This window comes from Euprymna scolopes, chromosome 40 (genome assembly GCF_053919585.1).
Source record: "Euprymna scolopes isolate OS-2025 chromosome 40, ASM5391958v1, whole genome shotgun sequence".
Taxonomy (NCBI): Eukaryota; Metazoa; Mollusca; class Cephalopoda; order Sepiida; family Sepiolidae; genus Euprymna; species Euprymna scolopes.
In genome coordinates, this window is record NC_136521.1 from 45555412 (window position 1) to 45579103 (window position 23692).

The window sequence follows — 23692 nt, forward strand, 5'->3', positions numbered from 1 at the left end:
GTTGATTTAAAGTTTGCTGCTTCTAAAAAAAAAACTATATTAAAGAATTGTTTTGTGTGCTGCTGAAGTTGCAAGATTTTTTTTTTTTTTTTTAATTTCTTGTTTTAGATGCTTTAGTTTTGACTCTCCTATTTTTTATAAACAGTTTTTGTTATACAATATCGTAATTTTCACAATTTTGGCATAATTTCTCAAGGATTAACAATGAACCATTGAAAAGGTTGTGAAAATTGTAAGAATTTTGAAATTTGTAAAGGCCTTATTTTATACGAATTGTTTGTATTCCAAATATCTTTGTCTAAAATAAATATGAATTTAAACTGGAGGAATAATTTTATCAAACTATATATATATATATATATACATATCCACCCACACATTATCTTGTGTTATTTTAATCATTAGTTTGGGTTTCAGTTTTATTAAAAAAGATCAATAAAAAGGAGATAGTTTTTTTTTTTTTTTGAGGGTAGGGGAGGTGTAATGTATTTTCTTTTTCTGTAGTAATTTGTGACATTTTTCATGCAACTGGTCAGGTTGAAAAGGTCATATCATTTTTTTTCCCCCCTATCACCTAACACGGTTCCTCCTGCTGCAATATATTGTGTGTCAGTTACATAATGTTGAAACAATGGTTTTCATCAAAGTTGAGCAATATTAAGCTGGTTAGTGCTAAGATGGGTGACTATTTAGGAATACTAGATGTTGCATGTTTGGAAATTATTCACAGTTGCTTTCATGGATACCCTTGGATAAGACATGAATGCCTTTGCTGCTTAGCTCTCAAAAAAATAATAGGATAGACTATACTTTCAAGCCTTGGTAGCGCAACTATTCTAGAAGCAAAACTCTGAAATGGCACCAGTTCTTCACTTAACTCTATTGTTTTAAGTTATCTTGGAATTTTCATTGCCAATGGACCGAAGCAGTTAGATTGTGCAACCCTTGCTTCACTATAAATTGTGTTGGATAGGTGTTCATTGTTTCAAGAGAGAAGGGTACCAGTAAAAATATGTACGAAAACGAAAATATTATTGGCTGCTATTTTCTCCGGCCTTCTTCACCTTATGTAATTGAACCCTTTGTTTCTTTTTGTTAGCCTAAAAGATGTCTGCAGATGAAAACCAAGCTGACGCTTCCGTTGATGAAGTTGAAGACTCCAATGAGATGGAGACTAATGTTGTTGAGCAAGATGGTAACGTAGATGAAGAAACCCCAATGGAAGATTCCACTGCTGAAACAGGTAAAACTGAAGACTTCTTTTTGTTATTTAACAAGTGAGACCTGTGCATGTGTGTAGTGCCAGCATATAAAACTGGCATATTAAACAAAATGGGATAAATATTTACGTATACATTGTGTGTTAGGCATTTGAGAACATGAATTATTTTTTACTGTAACAGGAATATTATTTCACTTTCTGTATTTCATGTGTAGTTTGATTTGCATCAAAGTTGATATGACTGAGATGAGAGTAGGATTTGTGAAAATTGTGTCAAGAAATTATTTGACTTTCTGTATTTCAGAATTATTAATGGAAGTCCATATAACTACACAACAAATGAAGCAGCACACTTTTTCTTAAAAAAAAAAAGCTTAATATAGAAATTTAAAATGAAACTATTTTGAAATGTTGCTTTATCTTTCGTTGGCAGAGTTAAAGACTTAAGATGAAAATTCATTAATATTGTCGAATCGTAGGAGGCATTTTAGACACACTGATTGCATTAAAACGCCTAATATATATATATTTTTTATTTTTACAAAGGAGTCACCACTTATCAAGGCCCGGAGGCCACTCGAGGATAAGGGTTAATGGGTATACATAAGTAGTGGAAAGTTTGTAAATGGGATTACTTAGGGGCATAGTTCATCAAGAACTTGTTTACGTTGGACTTGAAGACAATCAAATTGTAGTCAGCTGGAAAGCAGGAAAACGGAAGAGTTCCACAGGCATGCAGTTCTAAGAAAGAAGCGTTGTTCATGGAATCTACATTTAGGTTTAGGCACAGATAAAGAGTGTAGGAAATTATTGATAGTAGTTTTGACTATCCGAGTGTTTTTCGTGAAAGTTTGGTGAGAGGGGACCATAGATTGAAGCTCAGACGAACACTTGCCATGAAAATAACGATAAAGCAGAGACAAGCTCGCAGCATCTCTTCTGTGGGAAAGAGGTTGCAGGGAAGAGAAAAGTGCATCCCCCACTAAGCTACAAAGTCTATTTTGAACTCTGTTAAGGCAGGATAAGCTGCTTCTAGCAGCTCCTGCCCAGATGTGGCAACAGTACTCCATCATCGGCCATACCTGGCTTTTATGTAGGTAGAGAATTGCATCAGGAGTGAGATATCTGTATCGAATTCAACTTCACTCATCACCAACACTCGCAATAGTAACACAATAACCTAGTAACTGTAAACGACATTGTAAGTTCAAAGACAGATACTACTTTCCCCCCCCCCCTGATCTCATGATCATAAACTAGGTAGGAAGAAGTATCTGTCTTTGTCACCATCACAACTGGTTCCCCCAGGTCCTCATCTCTGATGATAGCCCGGGTGCGTTCCATCAAGTGCTCCATAGGCATTGCGGACACACTAGTAGAGGCTCTAATATATTTGGCAAGTACAGCACACAATTGATGATAATCCCAGAAAATCAATGAGGTTGATTGCAAAGTAGAACCATTTTTAAATGTTGCCTGATCTTTGATTTCCAAAGTTGAAGGCTCAAGATGAAAAAGCATCACCATTGTCAAATTGTAGGAAGCATTTTATAAAATACCTAAAATATATTCGGCAAGTACAGCACCCCATTGGTGGTAAACATAGAAGATTCATGAGGTTGATTGCAAAAGAATGTCATGTGTAAGAAGAAACCATCTGTGATGTTGTTGACAAAAAATATCGGATGGAACATGTCATATGTGATGAATAAAAGTCATTTTATGTTGGAAGTAAAGGAAAAACATTTAATCGGAGCTAATAGATGCATTGAACACAAATGAATGGTGGAAGATTTTCAGTTTCACATTGCCTCTAAAATTTGTTTGCCTAGCTTCCAAGATTTCAATTTTTTAATTTTTTTTTTTTTACCTCCTACCGTGTGTGGGTTGTAGTTGAGTAAAAAAAAGTTAATAAGAGCGCCTCGTTAACGCTAATCTCTAAAAGTCTCCATTATTGGAGTAATGTCTTATGTATAAAGGTAATTGGTGTCTACTAGCATGTAGACAATTTATATCTTGCATAAACTCTGTTATTGAAGCTGAAGGAAACTTAATGAATATAATTACAAAATAATATATTTATCTTTTAAAATGTTTTTTTGGTAAACGCGGCCTATTTCTAAGAGCCATTTTTGTGTCTTTATAAGCCTGTCTTAAAATGCATAGATACATAATTGCTTGCAACAGAAAACTGATACTAATTTTTAATTTAAAAAATTTTTTTTAATTCGATTTGGATTTTGAAATATGCATTTTCTATTTCTTCTTCCTAACAGAAAAGAAAGATGAAGAAAAAAAGGATGACAAGAAAGATGAAGAAGAGGAGGAAGAGGATGACAGTGTTTTGAGTTTAAGTAAGTTTGCATTTTTTTCCGAAGAGATGAGTTTGATATAAATCTGATTTCAACAAAAAGATTTGTAGAATTGTCTGAGTCAATTAAGATTCCATGAAAGTTTTCTTTGTAATTTTATCCTTATTTTATACATTACTTTCCATGGGTTCACTTGAGACTAGTTTGCCAAACTTTTATCATTTCTCTAATTTTTTTATAAATGCAATTGAGTAAAGTAAGAGTGGATTGAACTATTGGTAGAATCTTGTTACATTAGTGAATCTGCAGACAAGTGCCACTGGATGACAAGTTTGTGGATTGACTTCTCTAGTGTTAATCTGGATTTATATACATTCACTGCGAAAGGAGCAGTGATCGTCTGCTCATTGTCCAAATTCAATGTTTGATTCCGACATCATAGTGACAGTCATGAGGTTTCTGTTGCTGATCTAACAAAAGGATTCTCCTGCCAAACATAGCATGTACATGAACACAATTTCAGTTTAAAACAAATGTTTTATTTAGAAAGGGTATAATGATGCTTGTTTTCTCCATCAAACAACGGATTCTTAATTATAAGACTCATCTGTTTCGGAGATCCACAAAAACTTAATTGGTCTCCCTGTCTGCTCTACTGGAGTAAATGTGTATGCATATATATATATATATATATATATAAATATACTAGCAGGGAGGCCCGACGTTGCCCAGGATTGAATGATCAACGAATATTTCACACTACTATATTTTTATTGTCATTGAAATCCGTGAAATCGCCCGGGAGGAAGCTTCACATACATTGTACTCTAGAGGACCTACTGTTTCTTTTATAAATTTATTTTATATAAACTTCTTTCCAGTTAACAAGAAAAAAAACATTATGACCCTACAGACCATGTCATGCAAAGAATAATATGTAAATTTTCAAGTATTATAAAATTCTTTGCAGTTAATGAAAAAAAAAAAAAAAATGAAGAAATTTACGTGCGGAGTTTGAACCTACAGACCATGTCATGCAAAAAAAAAAAACACGCTATAAACTTACCCAGAGTAGAATTTTCACTGCCCGTTATTCTGTCATTGTTGCTACACGACAACATGGGAAAAAATGGCTTTACCGATGATAAATTAAAATAATGGTTTCGACTATCGGTAATTATCGGGGATATTCTGAGACAAAACTTAACTAAAATCACTCTCAGAATTATACACTAAAGTTCTGTAAAAAAAAAAAAATCTGTTCAGCCATTTCGGAGTCTATAAGAAACGAACACACACACACACACACACACGCAAAAAGTTTCATTTATATAATTGTAGACATATATATATATATATATATATATATATATATATATATATACACACACACACTGCTGTCATTTAATGTAGATGACATACTCAGTCCACTTGAAAAGGCTAAGCTGCTTATTTATGAACGTAAAACTTACTGCCCAGGATGCTCCATATCTGGATTGACATTAATTTTTCTAAGACTAAAATGTATCATAATTAATGAAACCTTAATATTAATCATCAAACATGTTAAAGTTGATAAACTAAATGTGAGGATGATTTTATATGATCTGTAAATCATCTTGCGTGGGAGGTAGATTGCTTATTTTGAGTCAGTGTTCATATTTAGGGCACATCAACCCTTTTGGGGAGTTTATAAAATAAAAGCAGAATGTACCTTTTTATATCTTCACATCTCTTGATCGTGTTGTCGAGTGGTTTGTGTCCTGATGAAAGCTCTCTCATGCATAACAACAAACGCAAGTCTCATATTTTTCTGGACAATTGGAACTTTATTCGTTTCATGGTCAAAGTCGCCCCCCCACCCCCTGTTTTCTGCTCATCCTTAAGAGGGTGGGAATCTTTCTATGAATTTATCTGCCATACATCACAATCTCCTGTCTCTTCTACGAGAAGTCTCCCATCCTCTCAGAATAACTGATGACTGTGTCCGTCGGACTTAAACCATCAACTCCAAACTCGAACTGAACTCTAAGTTCTCTAAGCACATATGCTCTCGCCTTTTTATATTAAGGTGTATGTGCTTGCACTCAAAATACGCTCACTGACCTGTCTAGTAACTCCTTGCTGCATGAAGGTGTACGCATTGTCAAGGGAAGTCAATGGGTCTGATCTATATCACTGGTAACCTTTGTTTAACCCCCATCATCACACTCAAAGCCATTCCGCACTAATCGTGCTATTCATGTGATGGACTCCATAACAGTCAGACTCTAAGCTTTTTAGTTTAAAGCTAAGCTTAAGAGAATTTTCTTTCTTTTTATTTCTTGCTAAAATTACAGGCTATGTTCATAGATAGATTTAAGATATTTTCCAGTCCATTTATATCTACTAATATAGTTGTAAATGAAACTCGTTTTATTTCTGTTTCACAAAATATTTACATTATCTAGGGAGGCCGTATCCAAACTTGTTGACAATTAACAAATTGAAACTGGAGGACATTAAAGTGGTTATGTCAAGTGAACTGTCCGATTATTGGGATGATACCTGCTTGAATATCAAATATGTTAAAGCGAAAACTGGTGTGATGAAAGGGTGAGTACAAAAAAAAAAAGTCTTTTTTGTAATTGCAATTTATCATGGCTGATTGTTGGAAAATATTTATTTCTGCCTTAGTTTGAAAATTATTCAATATAGCAATTGTTTTTTTTTTTTTTTTACTCAATTAGAAGAAACTGTTAAAAGAAAACTGATAATTCTTTGGACTATCATCGAAAATTTTGGGAATTTTACAAACTGCCAAATATTGACTGGAAATTAGCCACTTGGTTTCAATTGAAAAGGTAGATTTTTTTTTTTTTTTCACAAGATCATTCTATAAACTCTAACTTTAGTGGTTAATTTCTGTACTAGAACAATGCCGTAAATGTTTGGCCATTTTTCATAACTTCATTGAAGTTATATAAATATATTATTTATCTATTATCTCTACAAATACCATATCTTCATTGGAAATATTTTTTTGGTCTCCCGACAAAAGGAGGGTGTACCTATAAATTCACCTGTGTCCGTTTGTCTGTCTGCACTTATCTCAATAACTACGCTTTGGAATTTTTTTGAAATTTTGCACAAACATTAAACATGATATGAGTAAAAAAGTAGCAGAACAGATTTTCTGGGAAAGTTTTTTTAAAACCAAATAATGTTATAATTTTATTAAATGAATGAAATAATTTTTTCCCAAGACTTTCCATGTAAGACAGCTTTTTATCAAATACCATTTTTCTCTTCATTTTGCTAGTGGTATTAATCATGAGGGGCTGACCCCTCGTGTTAAAAAGAAAAGTATACATTTATTATAAAGTCTGAAATCTGTGTTTGCATAATTGGCACAAATTTTGAATAGAAAGACATTTTTGTATCTACTCGAGGTTAATATCATTGACAAAAAAAAAAAAAAATCAATCTTTTGAAAAAGTCTTGCACTGAAACTCTCAAAAGAAAGATTAAATGATTTTATTTAAAGAAAAATTATAACATTTGAAAATTTATTAAAAACTAATTGACCTTACAAAATATTTTCAAAGGTGAGACGAAACTCCTATTCAAAAGTTTTTTTTTTTTTTAATGGTTTCTACTGATATGTATTTATGGCATTTTTGTTTTATTTCTCCTTTAATGTGAAGGTACATGCGGATGAAATTTCCCTCTGAAGAAGCTGCAGAAGTTGTGTTCAACAAATTACAACCAATGCAAATCAATGGCAAACCCTTTGTATATGAACCCCCATCAGAAGGTAAGGGAAAAGATGGCTATTTTAGTTTTGGAGATTGAGTTTTCTTTTTTTTGTTTTTTTTTTGTAAATTAAAAATATGAATAATTGAGTAAAAGACTATATTTACTGTAGAAAATATTTTCTTGATATGGAACAATCCTAACTTACTGCGAATTTAGAACTAGAGGCAAATCCTCTTAAGTTCAACTAATTTTATGGATGGAAGAGAAACACAAAGAAAAACTTTATTTTATCACAGCAATTTTCCTTTTAAGACGTTTTGTGGGTGGGGGAAGTTTCACTACAAGCAGACTGATATTCCTTTTCCTTTTGAAACTGTAAAAAAAAGCTTTTTTTAAAACTGGCCAATATTTTATTTCACTCTGTATCCATTGTGTCACTTTAATAAGACAATTGCTTATTTCTTGTGCTTAATGGTAAATACAAAAACATGGTTCCTTTTTCATTTTTTTTTTTTTTTTTGTCACAATGATTGGCTAATGTACTATTCTATCGTGTGCATCAAGCAGTTGGTTGTCTTAACCCTTGCTTCATTTTCATTATTTAAAAAAAAGGGTGGGGGGCAACAATGAATTATTTTACCCCCCCCCTCCTCTCCACGCCTTAATAAAAATGCAAACAAGAACTGAACAAGGTGTAATATTCTTGTGAAATTTTTTTGTTTTCATTTCGTTCTGGTTATCTGCAGAAGGAATGGCTAAATGATGATTGACTCTTATCAATCTAAGAGTTTTCTACAGTTTGAAAATGTTTCGAGTTACCGTTTTATTTATATAAATACCTCCTTCCTTCCTTTCTTTGTGCAAAACCCATTAAATACCCAGATCATGTTTAGTCAGCTGTGACATTTCACTCCTTTCCTCAACTGAATATTTTTCTGAAATGAAGTAAATTTGACAGCAGTTGATTTTTTTCTTTTTTCTAATCAAAATATTACACAAAACCTTTTTTAATATATACTTTTTTAATTTGATATACATGTATTGTCTATTTTGTTTTTAAATGCCTGTCATGTTTGTGTAAGACTCCAGCATTTTGAAATATTCTGGCTTTTACAAAAGTCATTTAATATCAGGTTAACGAGAAAGTTCTTGCGTTTTTTAACTTTTAAATTCAGATGAATATATCTCGGCTCAAACAAATTTTTTTTTTTTTTTTTTTTTTTTTTTTTTGATCGAAATAAGCACTATCAGAATTAATACGATTTTGCCAATCCAAAACAAGTGTATTTATGCCATTAACGTAAACATTTTGCATTATACTTGCTAGGAAGTCGCTGAAGGCGTTTTTGATATTGTTTACATTTATGAAGCATTTAATTTAAACGATTAGTGAAAAACGCTCTTTAAAATGATATATAAAATAAAGGCATTATAATGAAAATTTATTTGAAAATACATCATTAAAAATCAAAATTTTAAATTCCCAAGAACTTTCTTTTCAACCTAATACAAATAAGTGAAATTATTTTGAAATGCTAATTTTACAGTTTTAGTTTTTCTGTAACATCTGATTCAAGTTATGATGCAGTAATATTTCTTTTTGCGAGAGTCTTACACTTTTGGTAAGCAAAATTTGACTTTTGTTTTCAAACTCCTGCATTAAATTTAAAATGCTTAAAACGCTTTATTTGAGGAAACTAAATGCAAACAAGTTTCTTTCATTTTAATGGAGTTGTATGCAATACGTATATAGACCTACATATTCCTCCTTAGTAGCGTTTACATGCAAATTTTCTAGTAGAATTTTTATTTCCCATAATTTCAGTCACTGCTAAATTTTTTTAACATTTGTTTATACTGTTCACCAAAACTAGATATATCAAGTCTATTTATAATAATAAAAAGTAAGTTGCAATAAGAAATCGCTTGTGGCTATTGTCCACTTGCCTTATTCTTAGTATAATAACTATTTGTCATGAATAGGAAGTGTACTCCCCCTTCAAATTCATGTTGCCAAAATTAGGCAAGTAAGCCATGTTTTTGTGGGGTTGAAACTGCTAGGTGAACAATTCTCTAGTGTTATCCTCAAATATGTATCATCCATCGGAGTTTGACTTGAGGCTTGTTTTTTGTCTTTTTGTCTTTGATTTTTTTTTTGTCTTTTTTACACATGTATAGTCAAAGATTGGAATGGCCAACGACGCCTTCTCTTGCTTTTGACATGATTTCTCTGAAAATAATTGGTAAAAAGGAATCTTTTTTTATCCCTTACAGGAATTGTTGACTAAGAATACATTTTTAGTTCTTTTGTGTCGAAGTGTGCAGTGTTTGTTTACCAACCCTGCAAAACCTTTGGGTCACAAAGATCAAAAAAGAAGTATGAGTAAACAACGATTAGTTCAACCCCCCCCCCCCCCAACAGATGAGAAATTGTCGTTTATGTTTCAGACTATTCTCCTCATCTTGGTTGTTGTGATTTTTTGCAAAATTTTTCCTGTTGTACTCTCAACTCTGGCTTTCTTTGAGTGCCTTTTGTCATTGTAACTTTAGGGGAATTTTGAACTGATTAATTTTTTTTTTTTTTCTTTAATTTAATTCACTAGTTCGTACTGCTTATTTTATTTACCTCTCCAGAAGCTTAGACACAAGGTCAGGTGTTGTTGAAAAAGCAGTGTATTAGGATTAATGCATTCTGGCTTACAAACAATCACTGAGCAGCCCTATTGGCATTTCTTGGTAGGGGGTGTCTCTCGTGATTAGCAATAAACTATCCTCTTTTCAAAGATAAAATAAATACTAGGAGAGTGGACCTCCTCAGCTTGAACAAGATACCTCAACAGACAGCAACAAAGTATATGATCGATTCATGAATCTCTGTCATATGCCTTCGTGAAGACTTGAATGTTCAGATATTGAAGAGTGGACTTTATATAAAGTCCACTCTTCAATATCTTGGAACATTTTTCCCCACATGGAGACATGTTTATTAGAACAATCATGGATGATTTTAGGGTTGTTTGCTAAAGCTGATATCATCGTATACAGTTTACATGCTGACATGCGTTAAATGGCTTTAAGGTTAATTTGAAAGCCAATTTCTATCTCTGGTCTTATTTATCCCTTTCAAGTTCATTTTTATCATTTCTGTTTTCCCTGGCCGCCTTCTGTGAACTGTACCTGTTACCTTAAGTGTTCTACATTTACTAACTCAATAACTCATTCTTTCAATGTGACCAAACCAACACAGTCTTCTGTTCACGCACATCTCTCTATATTGTAGATTTATACTTCTGAGATCATTGGATCTAAACCTATCTTTAAGACTTATATTTATTGCATCATTCTTGCATGTATTCTCTTCATGCAATGCATATCCTCAACCCTTGCTGGTCAGGTTTCATTTTCATACATCAGACTTCGTACCCATGCCTGATAGACTCTTCCTTTGGTCAATAATAATAACATCCTGTTTGTTAATTATTAATATTTGTATCACATGTTCCACACTTTTATTATAACTGATTATAACTAGTATTAGTACTTTTCTAATTATTAGATTATCTGCCATTTTGAATTGTTTTCATATTGTGTTTATATATACTTGAGCTAACAAAGAGGTCACAATAACTTTACAAATGTGATTTATTCTTTGAATATCCTAATCATCTAATGCTCTCATTATTTTTACCTCCTTCTTCACGGATTGTTGAGTTTTTTGTTTTTTTTTCTCTTCATACATGATTTTAACATCTTTCTATTCCCTGCCTCACCTACATGAGTTGAAGTATACAATGCTGAGTGATGTTCTATTCCATGGGTAGCTTCACTTGAAAGAGTTCAGCTACAGATGTTTCTTTTTCTGACATGCCTTTAACATAGCGTAGAGACACCATGGCAACCTTTTCTATCATCATCCATTTATATATTTTAACTCGATGTTATATTTTCAGATAGTTGTATTTTTTTGTGGATGTCTGGATCGCCACTTTCACTCCATGTTGAGATTGAATACTTTCAAACGATATGCATTCTGATCCACCAACGCTAATAAAACTTACTATACGGCTAAGATATGTAGATAAGAGTTTGATACCCCGACCATGCCAGGGAGATGTTCAAATAGTACTGAACCATGCGATAATGATTAAAATTATAAAGACAGTCAGTTGACCTTCCTTGATGTGTGGAGAGTATTCAATATATCTGCATATTGTAAGCCAAAAAATCACTCTAATTCAATTCTCACCATTCATAAAAAGTAAAAGAGATCATCTGTTAATTGCAATATAATGGGCAAGTTATATAAAAGCAGTTGGTACTAGTGTATGGAAGGGATCCCAAATGTCTGTCCTCAAAAATTTAGGTCACATGGTATTGTTAGTATAACATCAAATTACATAGTCTCCTCTTTTTCCCCACCCCCAACGGAAAGATCAATTTAAAAAAAATTTTTTTTTTTTTTTTACAAAAGTTTAAAAAAAATGTTTTTAAAAAAGTTCCAAGTCCATGATTTACAACAATCGACAACAAACCAAAAATGTGGTAAAGAAACAAATATATAAAAATAAACGTTACCAAAGGCAAAGTAATTAACTCTTTTACCTACTTGGATATGTTTTTAGTTGATTTAACTTATTTATAGGCATTTAAGCTTGAAACAGATTTAGTGCCAAGTTGCTAAGTTAGAACAGCAACAAGATGGCAGAAATGAGTCTGCCATCTTTATAGTCTCAAATCACTCAAACGAAACAAGATACTGATAGAAATCCATCATATAAATGTTACTGTGACAGTTATTGGGTGAGTTTCTATCGGTATTTTGTTGATGTTAATTTGAAGATATTTCATGTATAGGGCTAGGACAACAGCATATTCTTTTCATTGTTTTGACACTAGAGTGTGTATCCATTGATATCTTATATGCTTTTATATAGAGTGATGTGGTTCTCAGTGCATTAACTATATCTAACTGTGTCTGATATATACTCAAGTCAAAACAATGAAAAGAATATGCGGTTGTCATAGCCCTAGTCATGTAACACTAGTCTGCTAATACCACATAACCTAAATTTCCCAAGGCTAGTACACTAGCACCAAGCAGTTTGTTTTATTTGATTAAAGGGTTCAGTTCAAAGTTTCCAGAAAATTGACTATGATTAAAGGCACTTGAAGGTCGATGTCCAATGGTTAAAGCTTTTCCAAAAAACTATCAATCAAACAATGTACAGCTGTGTTGGGTATGGTAGGTATAATGCTTAATTAAAAACGAAAACAACCACTTGTAGTCATTAGCAAGAGAAGGTTAATTTCAAAGTCTTGGTCAACCAATTCCAGTTTTTGATACTTGTCGCTGGCGCCTCCATTGTTGGTGTCTCTGTGTTGAGCGTACCTTCAGTGGACGGTGGTCAGCAGTGATGATGATAATAAAACTTGCTTAATCCTCTTTTGTGGGCACGTCGTGCCTTCACTGTCTTTTGTACAGTCTTGTTAGTAAATGACCATGTTAGATTGTAAGCAGGTGTGATACGCATCCATGTGCTTTCCACCTGTTTGTATGCATCATCGTCATCCTCCTTCTTCTCATCGCCATTCTTAACTACAACACCGATTCTTCTTCCCCCTATGGTTTCTTTTGGGGCGACCTGACATTTACAGGGAACAAGAAAGACTATTCCCTCTATGTGAACAACATTCCACAAGGAGTCACGGTGAAGGAGGTTCAGGCGTTATTCCCGCAAGCCCGGAATGTGGTGATCCCACTTAATGAGGAAGATCAGAATCAGGGGTAATTTGTCAGCCTTGCGCATTTTTAAATTTAGTTGGTGCAGTTTCAAACCTGCATCAACACTCAGTTTTTTTTTTTTCCTTCCTGTCAACGTCTTTCTGTTGCACAGTCCTTGTGACTGCAGCAACAGCTAGGCACCTTATTCTTAATTTTCTAAATCTTCTGGCTGCCTGTATTTAATATCTGTAGATCTATTTTGATGTAGCACTTTTTTTTTTTAAACTAGCCAGCCGGTTGCTTTTTTATATCCTTTATATTGGATGCAGCGACAAGGCAGCTAGCAGCAACTCACTTATATACTATGTGTATACGTTTCTACTTCTAGTCTTAGAATTGTTATTTTAATTAGACTACTATTGTATGAGCAGCTTAGTTTTCATTAATTAGTATCTATTGCACTTAAAAAACTGTTTTCCATTTTAATTAAAGAAATAATTGCACCAAATTTGACTTTTTAAATTTAAAAGATTTTAAATAACCTTTATTTTTAACTATTAGATGTTACAATGGGCAACATTTTTGTTTATCCTGTTTGGACCGTTTGCTTTCTATATTAGTGACATGTGACCCCCTTTCGTAACAAAATGATTCTCCTCTTGAGCATATTTTCTGTATTGGATTCTGTTTGTCCCATTGTATCATCTGATTGGTTTTAATATTATACTGATCACAAGAGCATGGTTTATATTAGAAATCTTCAAAGTACATTGGACTCTGTCATTATTGTATTCATTGACTTCCATATTAAAATAGAAAAAAATGCAATTTCCTTTTTTGCTAAAGTTTTGAAAATTATATAAGAGTAATTTTAAATTGTCATTTTTGATGGAAGTCATTTAGATTAACATTGTTTCCCCCAAAAGGAGTCCAGTTTTGTTTTCAATATCTGTAGTTTCTAATTGAGTGATGTTTGTGTCCATTTGTTTTGCCTGTTTAGATACGCGATTGTTGAATGCCATTCTCTGCAAGAAGCTGAAAATACAATTTCAGAAAACAAGGAACTCAAACTTAAGGACAATCTCTTGAGCATTGATCTGATTTCTCACAGTTCCAAAGATGATGGTAAGTTCCATTTTGATTTTAAAATGGTTGAGTTTTTTTTTTCTAAAATGATAACCGCCTTTTTATAACATAATTTTCTTTTGTTTTTTAGATGACAAAAAATACAAGAAGCATCAAAATAATCAGCAAAACAAGAAGGGTCGTTTTTCCAATCAACAAAATCGACGCAACCAACAGGTCAACAAGAAGGGTAAACAAGATCAACGTGGTGGCAGAGGTCTAAATTCATCAGATATGAGAGGTTAGTTTTTCTCTCACTTTGTTGGTGTGTAATTTTTAGTATTAAACAATATATATATTTTTTTTTTATTTTTTTTTTTGGTCCTCCGGCAAAGGAGGGATTGGATCTAGTAATTCATTCACATTCATTAATTGTAAGACAAATGCGCAAATTCCATTCACATGTGAAATTCTTAAACGTTGTCACATTAATAGATGTTTATAATAGAGCAAATAATTTTTCAATTCCAAGACAAAAATCAATGCTTATGCATTTCAGTAATTCATACGTTAACAGAATCTTCAATATATATTTTAATGCCACGTATGATGCTCAAACACACACATGAACTGGAATATCTAATCTTAGATGAAATAGTTTTGCACTTACAAATATCAAAACTTAATATAATACTCTTAAGCTTTATGTCTAGAATCCTTATTCCAATTTTGATCAAAATCCGTTACCTGATTTTGAGTCTAAAAATTTAAAGTTTATGCTTAAAAACAAGTAGGCAGCCCGGGTGGAGAGAGATGTTAAAAAATAAAATAGTGGTAGTAGGCAGGCAGGCTCAAATCTGTAACACGAAGGAAGAAAAGAAGGTGAAAAAAAAAACGTAATGTCTTAGCTAATACGTCCATGGCGAAACCAGAAGTCACAAGTGTTGAAATTAAGGGTAGTCAATCGAAAGGAGACGATGACCTGTGAAAATGTCGAAAAAAGCAACCCTATCCTTGTAGAAAACTGCGGAGTTGAGGGTGAAGGAATTAATGTTTTTAGCAATTTTTTTTTTTTTTTTTTTTTTTTTTTTTATATTTGTCATCAGAGACATCGAGCTTCAAAACAATACCAATCTCGTCAGGATCCGTCGCATGTCAAGTTTTTGGCAGACCTACAAACACACACACACATTTTGCCTTTTATATTATAGACTAGCCTGGGTGCCTGGTGTTGCTCGGGTGTTTGTGGGTGTGTTGACCAAAAAAAATAAAAGTGGTAGTGGGCAGGCACGCTCAAACCCGTGACACGAAGGCGGAAAAGAAAGTGAAAGAAAATCTAGCATCTTACCGGTACTCCATGACATGACCTGAAGTCTAAAGCATTCAAATTTATTGTAATCAATCAAAAACAAAAGATGACTTGCAGAAATAGCGTTGCTTTTAAACCTCCCACAAAAGCAAAATAGACGCAGTGGTTTTTAATGTGGGGGAGAAAACCAGCTCCCAGAAAGGGGGCACTCTGGCAGTATCCAAATAGTAATTGTCTCGGTATGAAGGGTAGATGGAGATGATATCCGTTTGCGAATCTGAGATATTACAGTCTGGGAACTATGTAAAAACTTCTTGCAGAATCTGACACGTGAAACCCCACCCAAAAAGTCTTTCGTGGGCATACACAAACACTCACGCCCATTTTGCCCTTTATGTAATAGACTAGTGGGGGTGCATAGCTGTTGTTGTTTCACCACATTTTGGCCAACTCATCCTATGGCCTTCTTCAGGTGGTTAACCACGATAATTACTGCCTTCCATGGTTGTTGTTGTCTCACCATGTTTTTTGGCCAACTAATCATCTGGCCTGCTTTGGGTAGGATGGAAACCGCTATCTTCAGACAATGCTCACCTGAAACCTGAAAGATTCAACACTCGAGAAATAGTTGGACAAAACGTGGTGAAAAACAACTATGAAGATGAGGACAACAGTTCCCAAATAAATAAGCAAATCCAAAAATTACTCCTTTCAATAAAAATATGTAAAAATATAGTTGCCATCTTTATAAACAAAGGAAGAAGCTAGCCAAGAAAGAATTTCTTTCATACTTTTCTGTTAAGAGATTTATGAAGTTGAATTATTGTTCTACTTAATATTATGGTGAATGAACATATACTACATGGACTTCCTGATTTACAGGACAATATCTTAACAAACGATACTTCCCCCCAAAGTAATTCCTGCAAGGATGATAGTGTAGTATCAGTTTGTCATAAAACAACAAAACTGATATTACATTACCCACCTCCATTAAAGATTTTTTAGCAAGGCCTAGCCACAAATTTTTTTATGCTTCCTTTTTTTTTTTTACTAAGATAAAAGTAAAAAAAAAATTTTTTTGCATGCACACATGTTCATATTTCATCATATTTGGGATTCTTTAATTAGCATTAACTCCATGGTGTGAATGCGGTATTGTGGTAAAATGGGTCAACTATGAGTACATAGACAAATTAAAAGACCCTGGATCTAATTTTCTTAGGGCTTCATGCCCAAGTTTGTTATTAGTTATTTTATCTGATATTCTTTTCAGTATCCATTACTGAAATGTATTTTAACTTGAACAATAAACTAAATATATAAGATCAAACTGTAATATCTGTTTGTTTGACGTTTTTAAAGTAAATTCACTTCTTTTGAAAGTGAATTTCTAAATTTTTGTAAAATTATTTTCTATGAAATCTTTAACTTTATTATATATTTTATTATCAATAAAACAATTGTACATGTAGAAAATTTTGCAGTACAAATTAACAAGTTATTTTGAAGAATTTTCATTTGGCAGCTTCCACCGGTTTACATAAACTGCCCAGAAATTCTGACAATAACACGGGCCTTATTCTGTATAAGTAGCAAAATAGTTACAAAAAAAATTTTCAACATATGAAGATAATACTACTACAGGATGGAATGATAAATTTGTCGCCCTAAAGAAAACAACACTTTAACTTTATTTTGAAACTTTTATTGCCTTTTCCACAAGCGTCGGCAGGAGCTCTGCAAATACTCGGCAGATGATGACGATCAGGCTGACTTTGGTGTTGTGGGAGGCCATGTTGGTGACGTTCTCGACGTATGACCAACGAAGTAGTCCATGGATTCAGATCAGGTCAGGTCAGTGAGAGAAAGGGTACAAAGTCGTAGCACTCCTTCTGAAGCCAAGCCTGGGTCTCTTTGGACTTATAGGCCAGCGAAGAGTCCTGCTGCCACACCCAGGGTCTGCCAGCAGCCACCTGATTGCACCAGGGGATCACCACACTCTTCAGTACATCCAGGTAACTTTGGTGTTGACTTTCAAGCTGACTTCGAAGATGTGAGGTGGCATGATGTGGCCCTCATTTGAAACCATACCAAAGACCATAACCGTGGCCAAAAACTTTATTTTCATCACTCATGGCATGTCCTTGTTATTTGTGGCAAACCAGCGATGCATTTTGAGAGTGCTGGTAATGGTCTTGTAGTCATAACTTGGATTGGTAGAGAGCAGGAGTTGTACAACGGCACATTTCTGATCTCGCTTGTTGAACATTGTGTCACTTTCAGACATGATGGAACGTCCCTATTGCTCTTTGTACACAATTGGTCAACTAGTAGACGGTCTGCAACAAAAAAAGAAAACCAGAAATGGAATCGTCATCTTTTCTAGGGTGGCAATTTTATCATTCCACCCTGTACAATAAAATTGGATAGGGTGGAATTTTGGATAGGATTAAAGTGCAGTATTTTTTTTTTTTTTTTTTTTTTCTGCATTCATTCTTTTTGTGGTCTGTTATCCTCATCTTCATAGTTGCTGTTCCACCGCGTTTCGACCAACTCCTCATCTGGCCTTCTTCAGATGATTAACCCCGACTCGATAGAAATGCAGAGTCTTGTAACTACTGTCTTCCATAGTTGTTGTCTCACTATGTTTTGGTCAACTAATTCTCTGACCTGCTTGGATAGGATTGAAACCACTATATTCAGACAATGCTCACCTGGAACCATAGAGACTCAATGCCTCTATCCACTGCAAAGAACTGTTCTCAAAGAAAGTAAATTCCTTGACTGGAAAATATTTTTTTTCTTTTCAATCCAAAATGTTCCTTTCTGGAAGCGAAATTATTCCAACATTGAAAATCATTCATGCAACTTTTCCCTTGTGGAGATACAAGCCCATATACTATTTAACAAATTATTTGTACAGCTGTTTTCGTCAAAAGATTAAGCAAAGTGATTCATCGCTTTAAGTGAAATCTGTTTTGGTAATGAAAATAAATTTAATTACAAAGTGTCGGCTTAATGTAATATTTTCATTATTTAAAAATAAATTTTTAATCTGATTTTTCGTTTGTTTTTCTTCTCCCTTAGGAAAACGACCGCAACCTTTACAACAAATGCCCCAACGTAAACAGAGATGGTCACCTGATAGACGTATACAAGGAAGAAAGGTTTGTATCTATATTCCTGAGGATGCATTCTCTTATATTTTCGAATTTTTGAGATGAGCATAGATTATTTGTAGTATTTGGATTCTTTGAATTATTGTTCTCATCTTGAGTGTTGTTTTCATGTTTCAATCTGTGTAACATACAATCTTTTTCAGGCATATCTTGTCGAACTATGGAATCTTTTTGTATAAAATTTTGAACGAAACCCTTCATTTAATCCACAAGCAATAGTATACATTTGTTCCATCAGCCTTGACTGGGTGTTATGTTATGCTAAACGGGTGTATACCTTTAGTGTTTGGGACGTGTCCTTAATGTGTTACTAATCTCTAATGGTTCGTCACTTTCTGAGCTATGCTCGTCTATGTTGTGGGAATACACGTTTTATGTTCCTTGATCATCTAAATTTATGTGTGTGTGAGTGTCATATATCTGACATACCTTATATTCACTGGTTCATCTGGAATTCATCTTCTTGGGGGGAGGTGCTGGAACCTGTTGGACAGAAGACATTCACTCCAAGACGATAATTGGTTTTATTTTTTTTATTCACTTTCTCAGATGTCGACGCAGGTGAACATGCAAAGTGAGTTCTTTTCTTGTGGTCTTTAACTGTATCCACTGAGAGACACATCACCTCCCTCTCAAGGTGGGTGTGGAAAGACAATCATTAACCCAACAGTTAGATAACTTATTGTGTTCTACTTATTTCATAACATGGGTAGAAGGCCTAAGTAATTTGTAATTGTATTTTTGAGTGCTGCCCACAATGAGATTGAACCTTCAACTAGGTATCTCAAACTAGCCTAGTTTAGGATGTGAAAACTGTTAAAGTTAAATTTCCCTTAACTTCAACTTGCGATATCTCATTTATTTTTTGGGTTATTTTGATAAAGTTTTGATTCAGAAATCAAGGCTGCATCATCTGGGGAAACCCTTACCCCGCCTCTTGATTTTGATATCTTCCCTTAATTTCCTCAAAAGTGAAGCATAATAGGCTCCTGTAATTGTGGTACCCTTTGCAAGGAAATCTGTCATCACTACTCCGTCCTGGTCCCAGAAGACTGTGAGCATGACCTTGCCAGCGGAGGGCTGCACCCTTGCCTTCTTTGGAGGTGGTGAGTCCAAGTGCTTCCACTACATTGACTGGGCTTTGGTCTCTGGATCATAGTGATGGACCCAGGTTTCATCCTGTGTAATCAGTCTTTTGAAAAACTTTGACTCATCTTCTTGGCACATTTCCAAATTCATCCTCAAGCACTTGACGCGTTCTCGCTTTTGGAATGGTGTGAGCAACCTGGGAATCCATCTGGCAGGCACCTTATGCATATGCAAATGGTCATGAATGATAGTTTCCACAGACTCTGTACTAATCTTTGGCTATTTGGTGAATAGTAATGCGCCGATCTTCCAAAATGGCAGCCTCAACTTGACGGACAGATGCCTCATCAATGGCAGAAGGGGGGGGGGCGACAAGGCCTGGGAGTGGTTTCCACAGACTTCCGGCCATGTTTGAATTAACGATGCCAGCGTTTTACAAGGTCATATGATGGGGCATTATCAACATAAGTTTCTTTCATTTCATCAAAAGTCTCCTGTGGTGTGCGTCCTTTCAAATACAAAAACCGGGTCACTACTCGACATTCAACAGGCTCCATTTCACACCTGACTCAGTTCAAACACCTGTAAAACAAACCACAATTAGTTCAGAGATGTAATTTGCCACATAACCCGTAGAGATATAAATCATTGCACATGCAAAATTTCAGCTAGATCAGACAACTGGGCATTACTTATTGCACACCTCTCGTACCATTTTAAAGAAAAAAAAGGTCACTTATCAATATGGTGAGTTTAAAAAAAGGGTTTTAAGTTGTTTTTTCACAAAAACAATCCAACTTGAAAATTTCAGTGAAAAAAATATGAAAGAAATTCAATTGAAAAAAATTCCGAAAATGGCACTGTTTTGTAGAGAAATATCTCCTCTTTAATAATCTGTTGGTGTCATATCACTATGCTCATAAACATATGAAGGCAATGGAAATAACCCCCCCGCCTAACAAAGAAGTAAAAACCAAAATGGATCACACTCAACTTCTAGACGAAGAGCCACAACTCTGAACAGATTTGAGAAAATGGACATGGAAGAACAAAGAATAGACAAACAAAAATTAATGGCTCAGAAGTAATGGACGCAAACCACAAAATTCATAACATCCAATGACTGACAAATCGATACGAACAAACAGAATTTTACAATGGAACAGCAAAAGTATAAGAGCAAACCACCATGAATTATTGCTATTCATCTAATCCTTACTTTTACCTTTAGTAATTTGTTTACAGTAAACTTTTTTTAAAGAAAACAACATAAACATAAATAACTACACACCTTACGATTACACACATCATCACAATAGAGCACAGAGCATCTGATGGCACATTAATAATAAACAATAAAATCCCACAAAGACGTATTAACCTGAACATAAGACCTGGACACAACTATGCAACCGATTGTCATATGTGTGATGTTACATAAATAATTAACATGTCCAATTTGCATGCTATCTAATAATGCAGCCAGTGAAACTGAACTGACCAATCTAATCAATCAATTCCCAAAATGATAAATTACTATTGGGAGGCTTCAGTAGTCGAAATATAATCTGGGGAAACAGAAAGAAACTAAAAAGGAAAATTAATTGAAAATATAATGAATCAAAACAATTTACGCCTAGAAACAAAACACAAATGCCTACACCTGGCACCAGCACAATCATCGCTCTTACTTTATGTGACATATCCATACACCTGGATTACAATTGGAAAATATATGGAGACACATGTGGAAGTGACCGTTTTTCAATAACATTGGAAAACCTGGACACGACTGTAGAACCTAAAAAAGCTAATTGGGAAAACTTTAAAAAATATCAATCCCTTATAACACAAGAAAATGATGAGGATTACGACCTACTTTACGAACACCCTCATAAACATAGCAAATGAAAACATCCCCAAATCATCCACTTTTACCGAATACAATAAACTGTAGTTTACTGAAGAATGCAAAGAAGCTATCGACAAATGCCAAGTTGCACTTATGAAGTTTGAACAAATCCCAACATGAGCAAATGTAAATCAATTTAAAAATCACCAAGCTTTAGCCAGATATACCCTTAAAGAATCAAAATGAAACTTCTGGCACAACTATGTATCCAAAATAAACACAAAGACCAAAGATGTATGAAACATGATCAGAAAAATAGAAGCAAAAACAAAATCACTTATCACAACAACGCTTCCGTCTCCAAACTGCAAACTAGTGAAGAATTTAACTTTTAATAGCGTTCAGAAGATTTTTTTTTTTTTTTTTTTAAATTAACCGTTAAGAGAAAGCGTGATTTTATTCTGAACTTTAACTAGTCACGTTTTAAGAAACTTATGATATAAAACAAAAGCAGATGGGGGGGGGGGGTTCTTCCGAAGTTAGTTGGTGACGTTATAAGTAATTGCGAGATAAGATGGGAGCCAGAAATTAGAGGTGGGGGACTGAAAATGATAATATAATGGATTGATTATACAATATTTAAGATCAACTTGGTAGATAAACATTTATGGACGAGAAAAAAAAAAAAAAAAAAAAGCTAGCATTTAATACAACAGAAATACATAAATTAAATACTGAAATAAAATGTAGTTATTAATATTTGAATCTAAAAATAAAAAGTGCGAATTAGTAGAGAAAATCACTTATCACAACAACGCTTCCGTCTCCAAACTGCAAACTAGTGAAGAATTTAACTTTTAATAGCGTAATAATACAATATGGTTGTTTTCAAGTCTAAAGTAAATAAGTTCTTGATGAGCCGTTCCATATAAGTTATCAAATTTACCAAATTTTCATTACTAATGATTACTATATTGACCAATTTCTACTGTACACTCTTTAACCCTTATCCTTGAGTGGCCTCTTGGCCTTGATAATGTGGTGATGCCTTTGTAAAAAAACAACAAAAACAAAAAAAAACAAACAAACAATCCACCTATAAAACGCCTCATCAAAAACAACCAGATATTCATTAAAAAGGAAGATATAGCCAACGTAATAGCTGAAAACTTTGCCCAAATCTCTTCTAAAAATCAATCAGAAAGACTCCAAAAATATGGATTTCAAATCTCAAAACACAGAAAAATACAACCAAAACTTCACTTTATTAGAATCTCTCTCTAAAGCCCTCAATACAACAGAAGGACATGACAAAGTTCCATACGATTTCTACTTAGCAGAAGCTGCTCAAAGTACCCTATCCTGCTTTGACAGAATTCAAAATTGACTTTCTAATCTAGTAGGTGATGCCCTTTTCTCTTCCCGCAACGTCTTTCCCACAGAAGAGACATTGTGAGCCTGTCTCTGCTCTATCATTTTTTTCATGGCAAGTGCTCAGCTCTAATCTATGGTCCCCCTTCTTGCCAAACTTTGACAAAAAAACGCTCATCTATTTAAAACCGCTATCAATAATTTCCCCCACTCTATATGTGCCTAAACCTAAATGTGGATTCCATTTACAAAGCTTCTTTCCTAAAACTACCTACTTGTGGAACTCTGTTCCGCTGGCCTGCTTTCCAGCTGACTACAATATTGTCATCTTCATCTAAACAAGTTCTTATTGAACTACAAAATATGAAACCAATCATTGAATAATGGCATAATAAAAACAACCTTAACAGAAAAGAAGTTCTACTGAATCATTTACACATTGGTAGCGCATGTATAACACTTGTACCTACTGAAAGACTCCAAACCTCCATTATACACAGCAGACCAGGAGAAACTCACTGTCAAGCATATATTACTACAGTGTGTTGACTTTATTCGATATTGAAAGAAACACCTTGAATCCAACCATAAAGATTTCAACAAAATAATTAACTTTGTAAAAAAAAAAAAAAAAAAAAAAAACTTATTCACCAAAATATAAACTGACCTCCGAAACTCTGTGCACACAATAACACAAGACCATAGTATAGAACAAGAACAACCGAAGCAAAAAACATAACGATTGACACTAAATCGAATAAACCACAACAAACAGTATACCACTCACTAGCAGGTACAGCACTGTAAAAGACAACCAACCTGCTCAGTAA

General features: G+C 34.0%; 1 protein-coding gene across 16 annotated transcripts in view; it reads left to right on the plus strand.

Moving 5' to 3' along the window:
• Window positions 1-23692, plus strand: part of LOC145265525 (uncharacterized) — a 56051-nt gene that overhangs the window by 18489 nt on the left and 13870 nt on the right. For all 16 annotated transcript variants that reach the window (XM_080121451.1, XM_080121452.1, XM_080121441.1 and 13 more), the window contains exons 2-9: window positions 1100-1243; window positions 3499-3576; window positions 5985-6129; window positions 7221-7330; window positions 12928-13057; window positions 13995-14119; window positions 14211-14360; window positions 18459-18538. In XM_080121451.1, the coding sequence (XP_079977577.1) occupies window positions 1108-1243; window positions 3499-3576; window positions 5985-6129; window positions 7221-7330; window positions 12928-13057; window positions 13995-14119; window positions 14211-14360; window positions 18459-18538 (954 nt within the window). In that variant the 5' untranslated portion in view covers window positions 1100-1107. The remainder of the gene's footprint in view (window positions 1-1099; window positions 1244-3498; window positions 3577-5984; window positions 6130-7220; window positions 7331-12927; window positions 13058-13994; window positions 14120-14210; window positions 14361-18458; window positions 18539-23692) is intronic.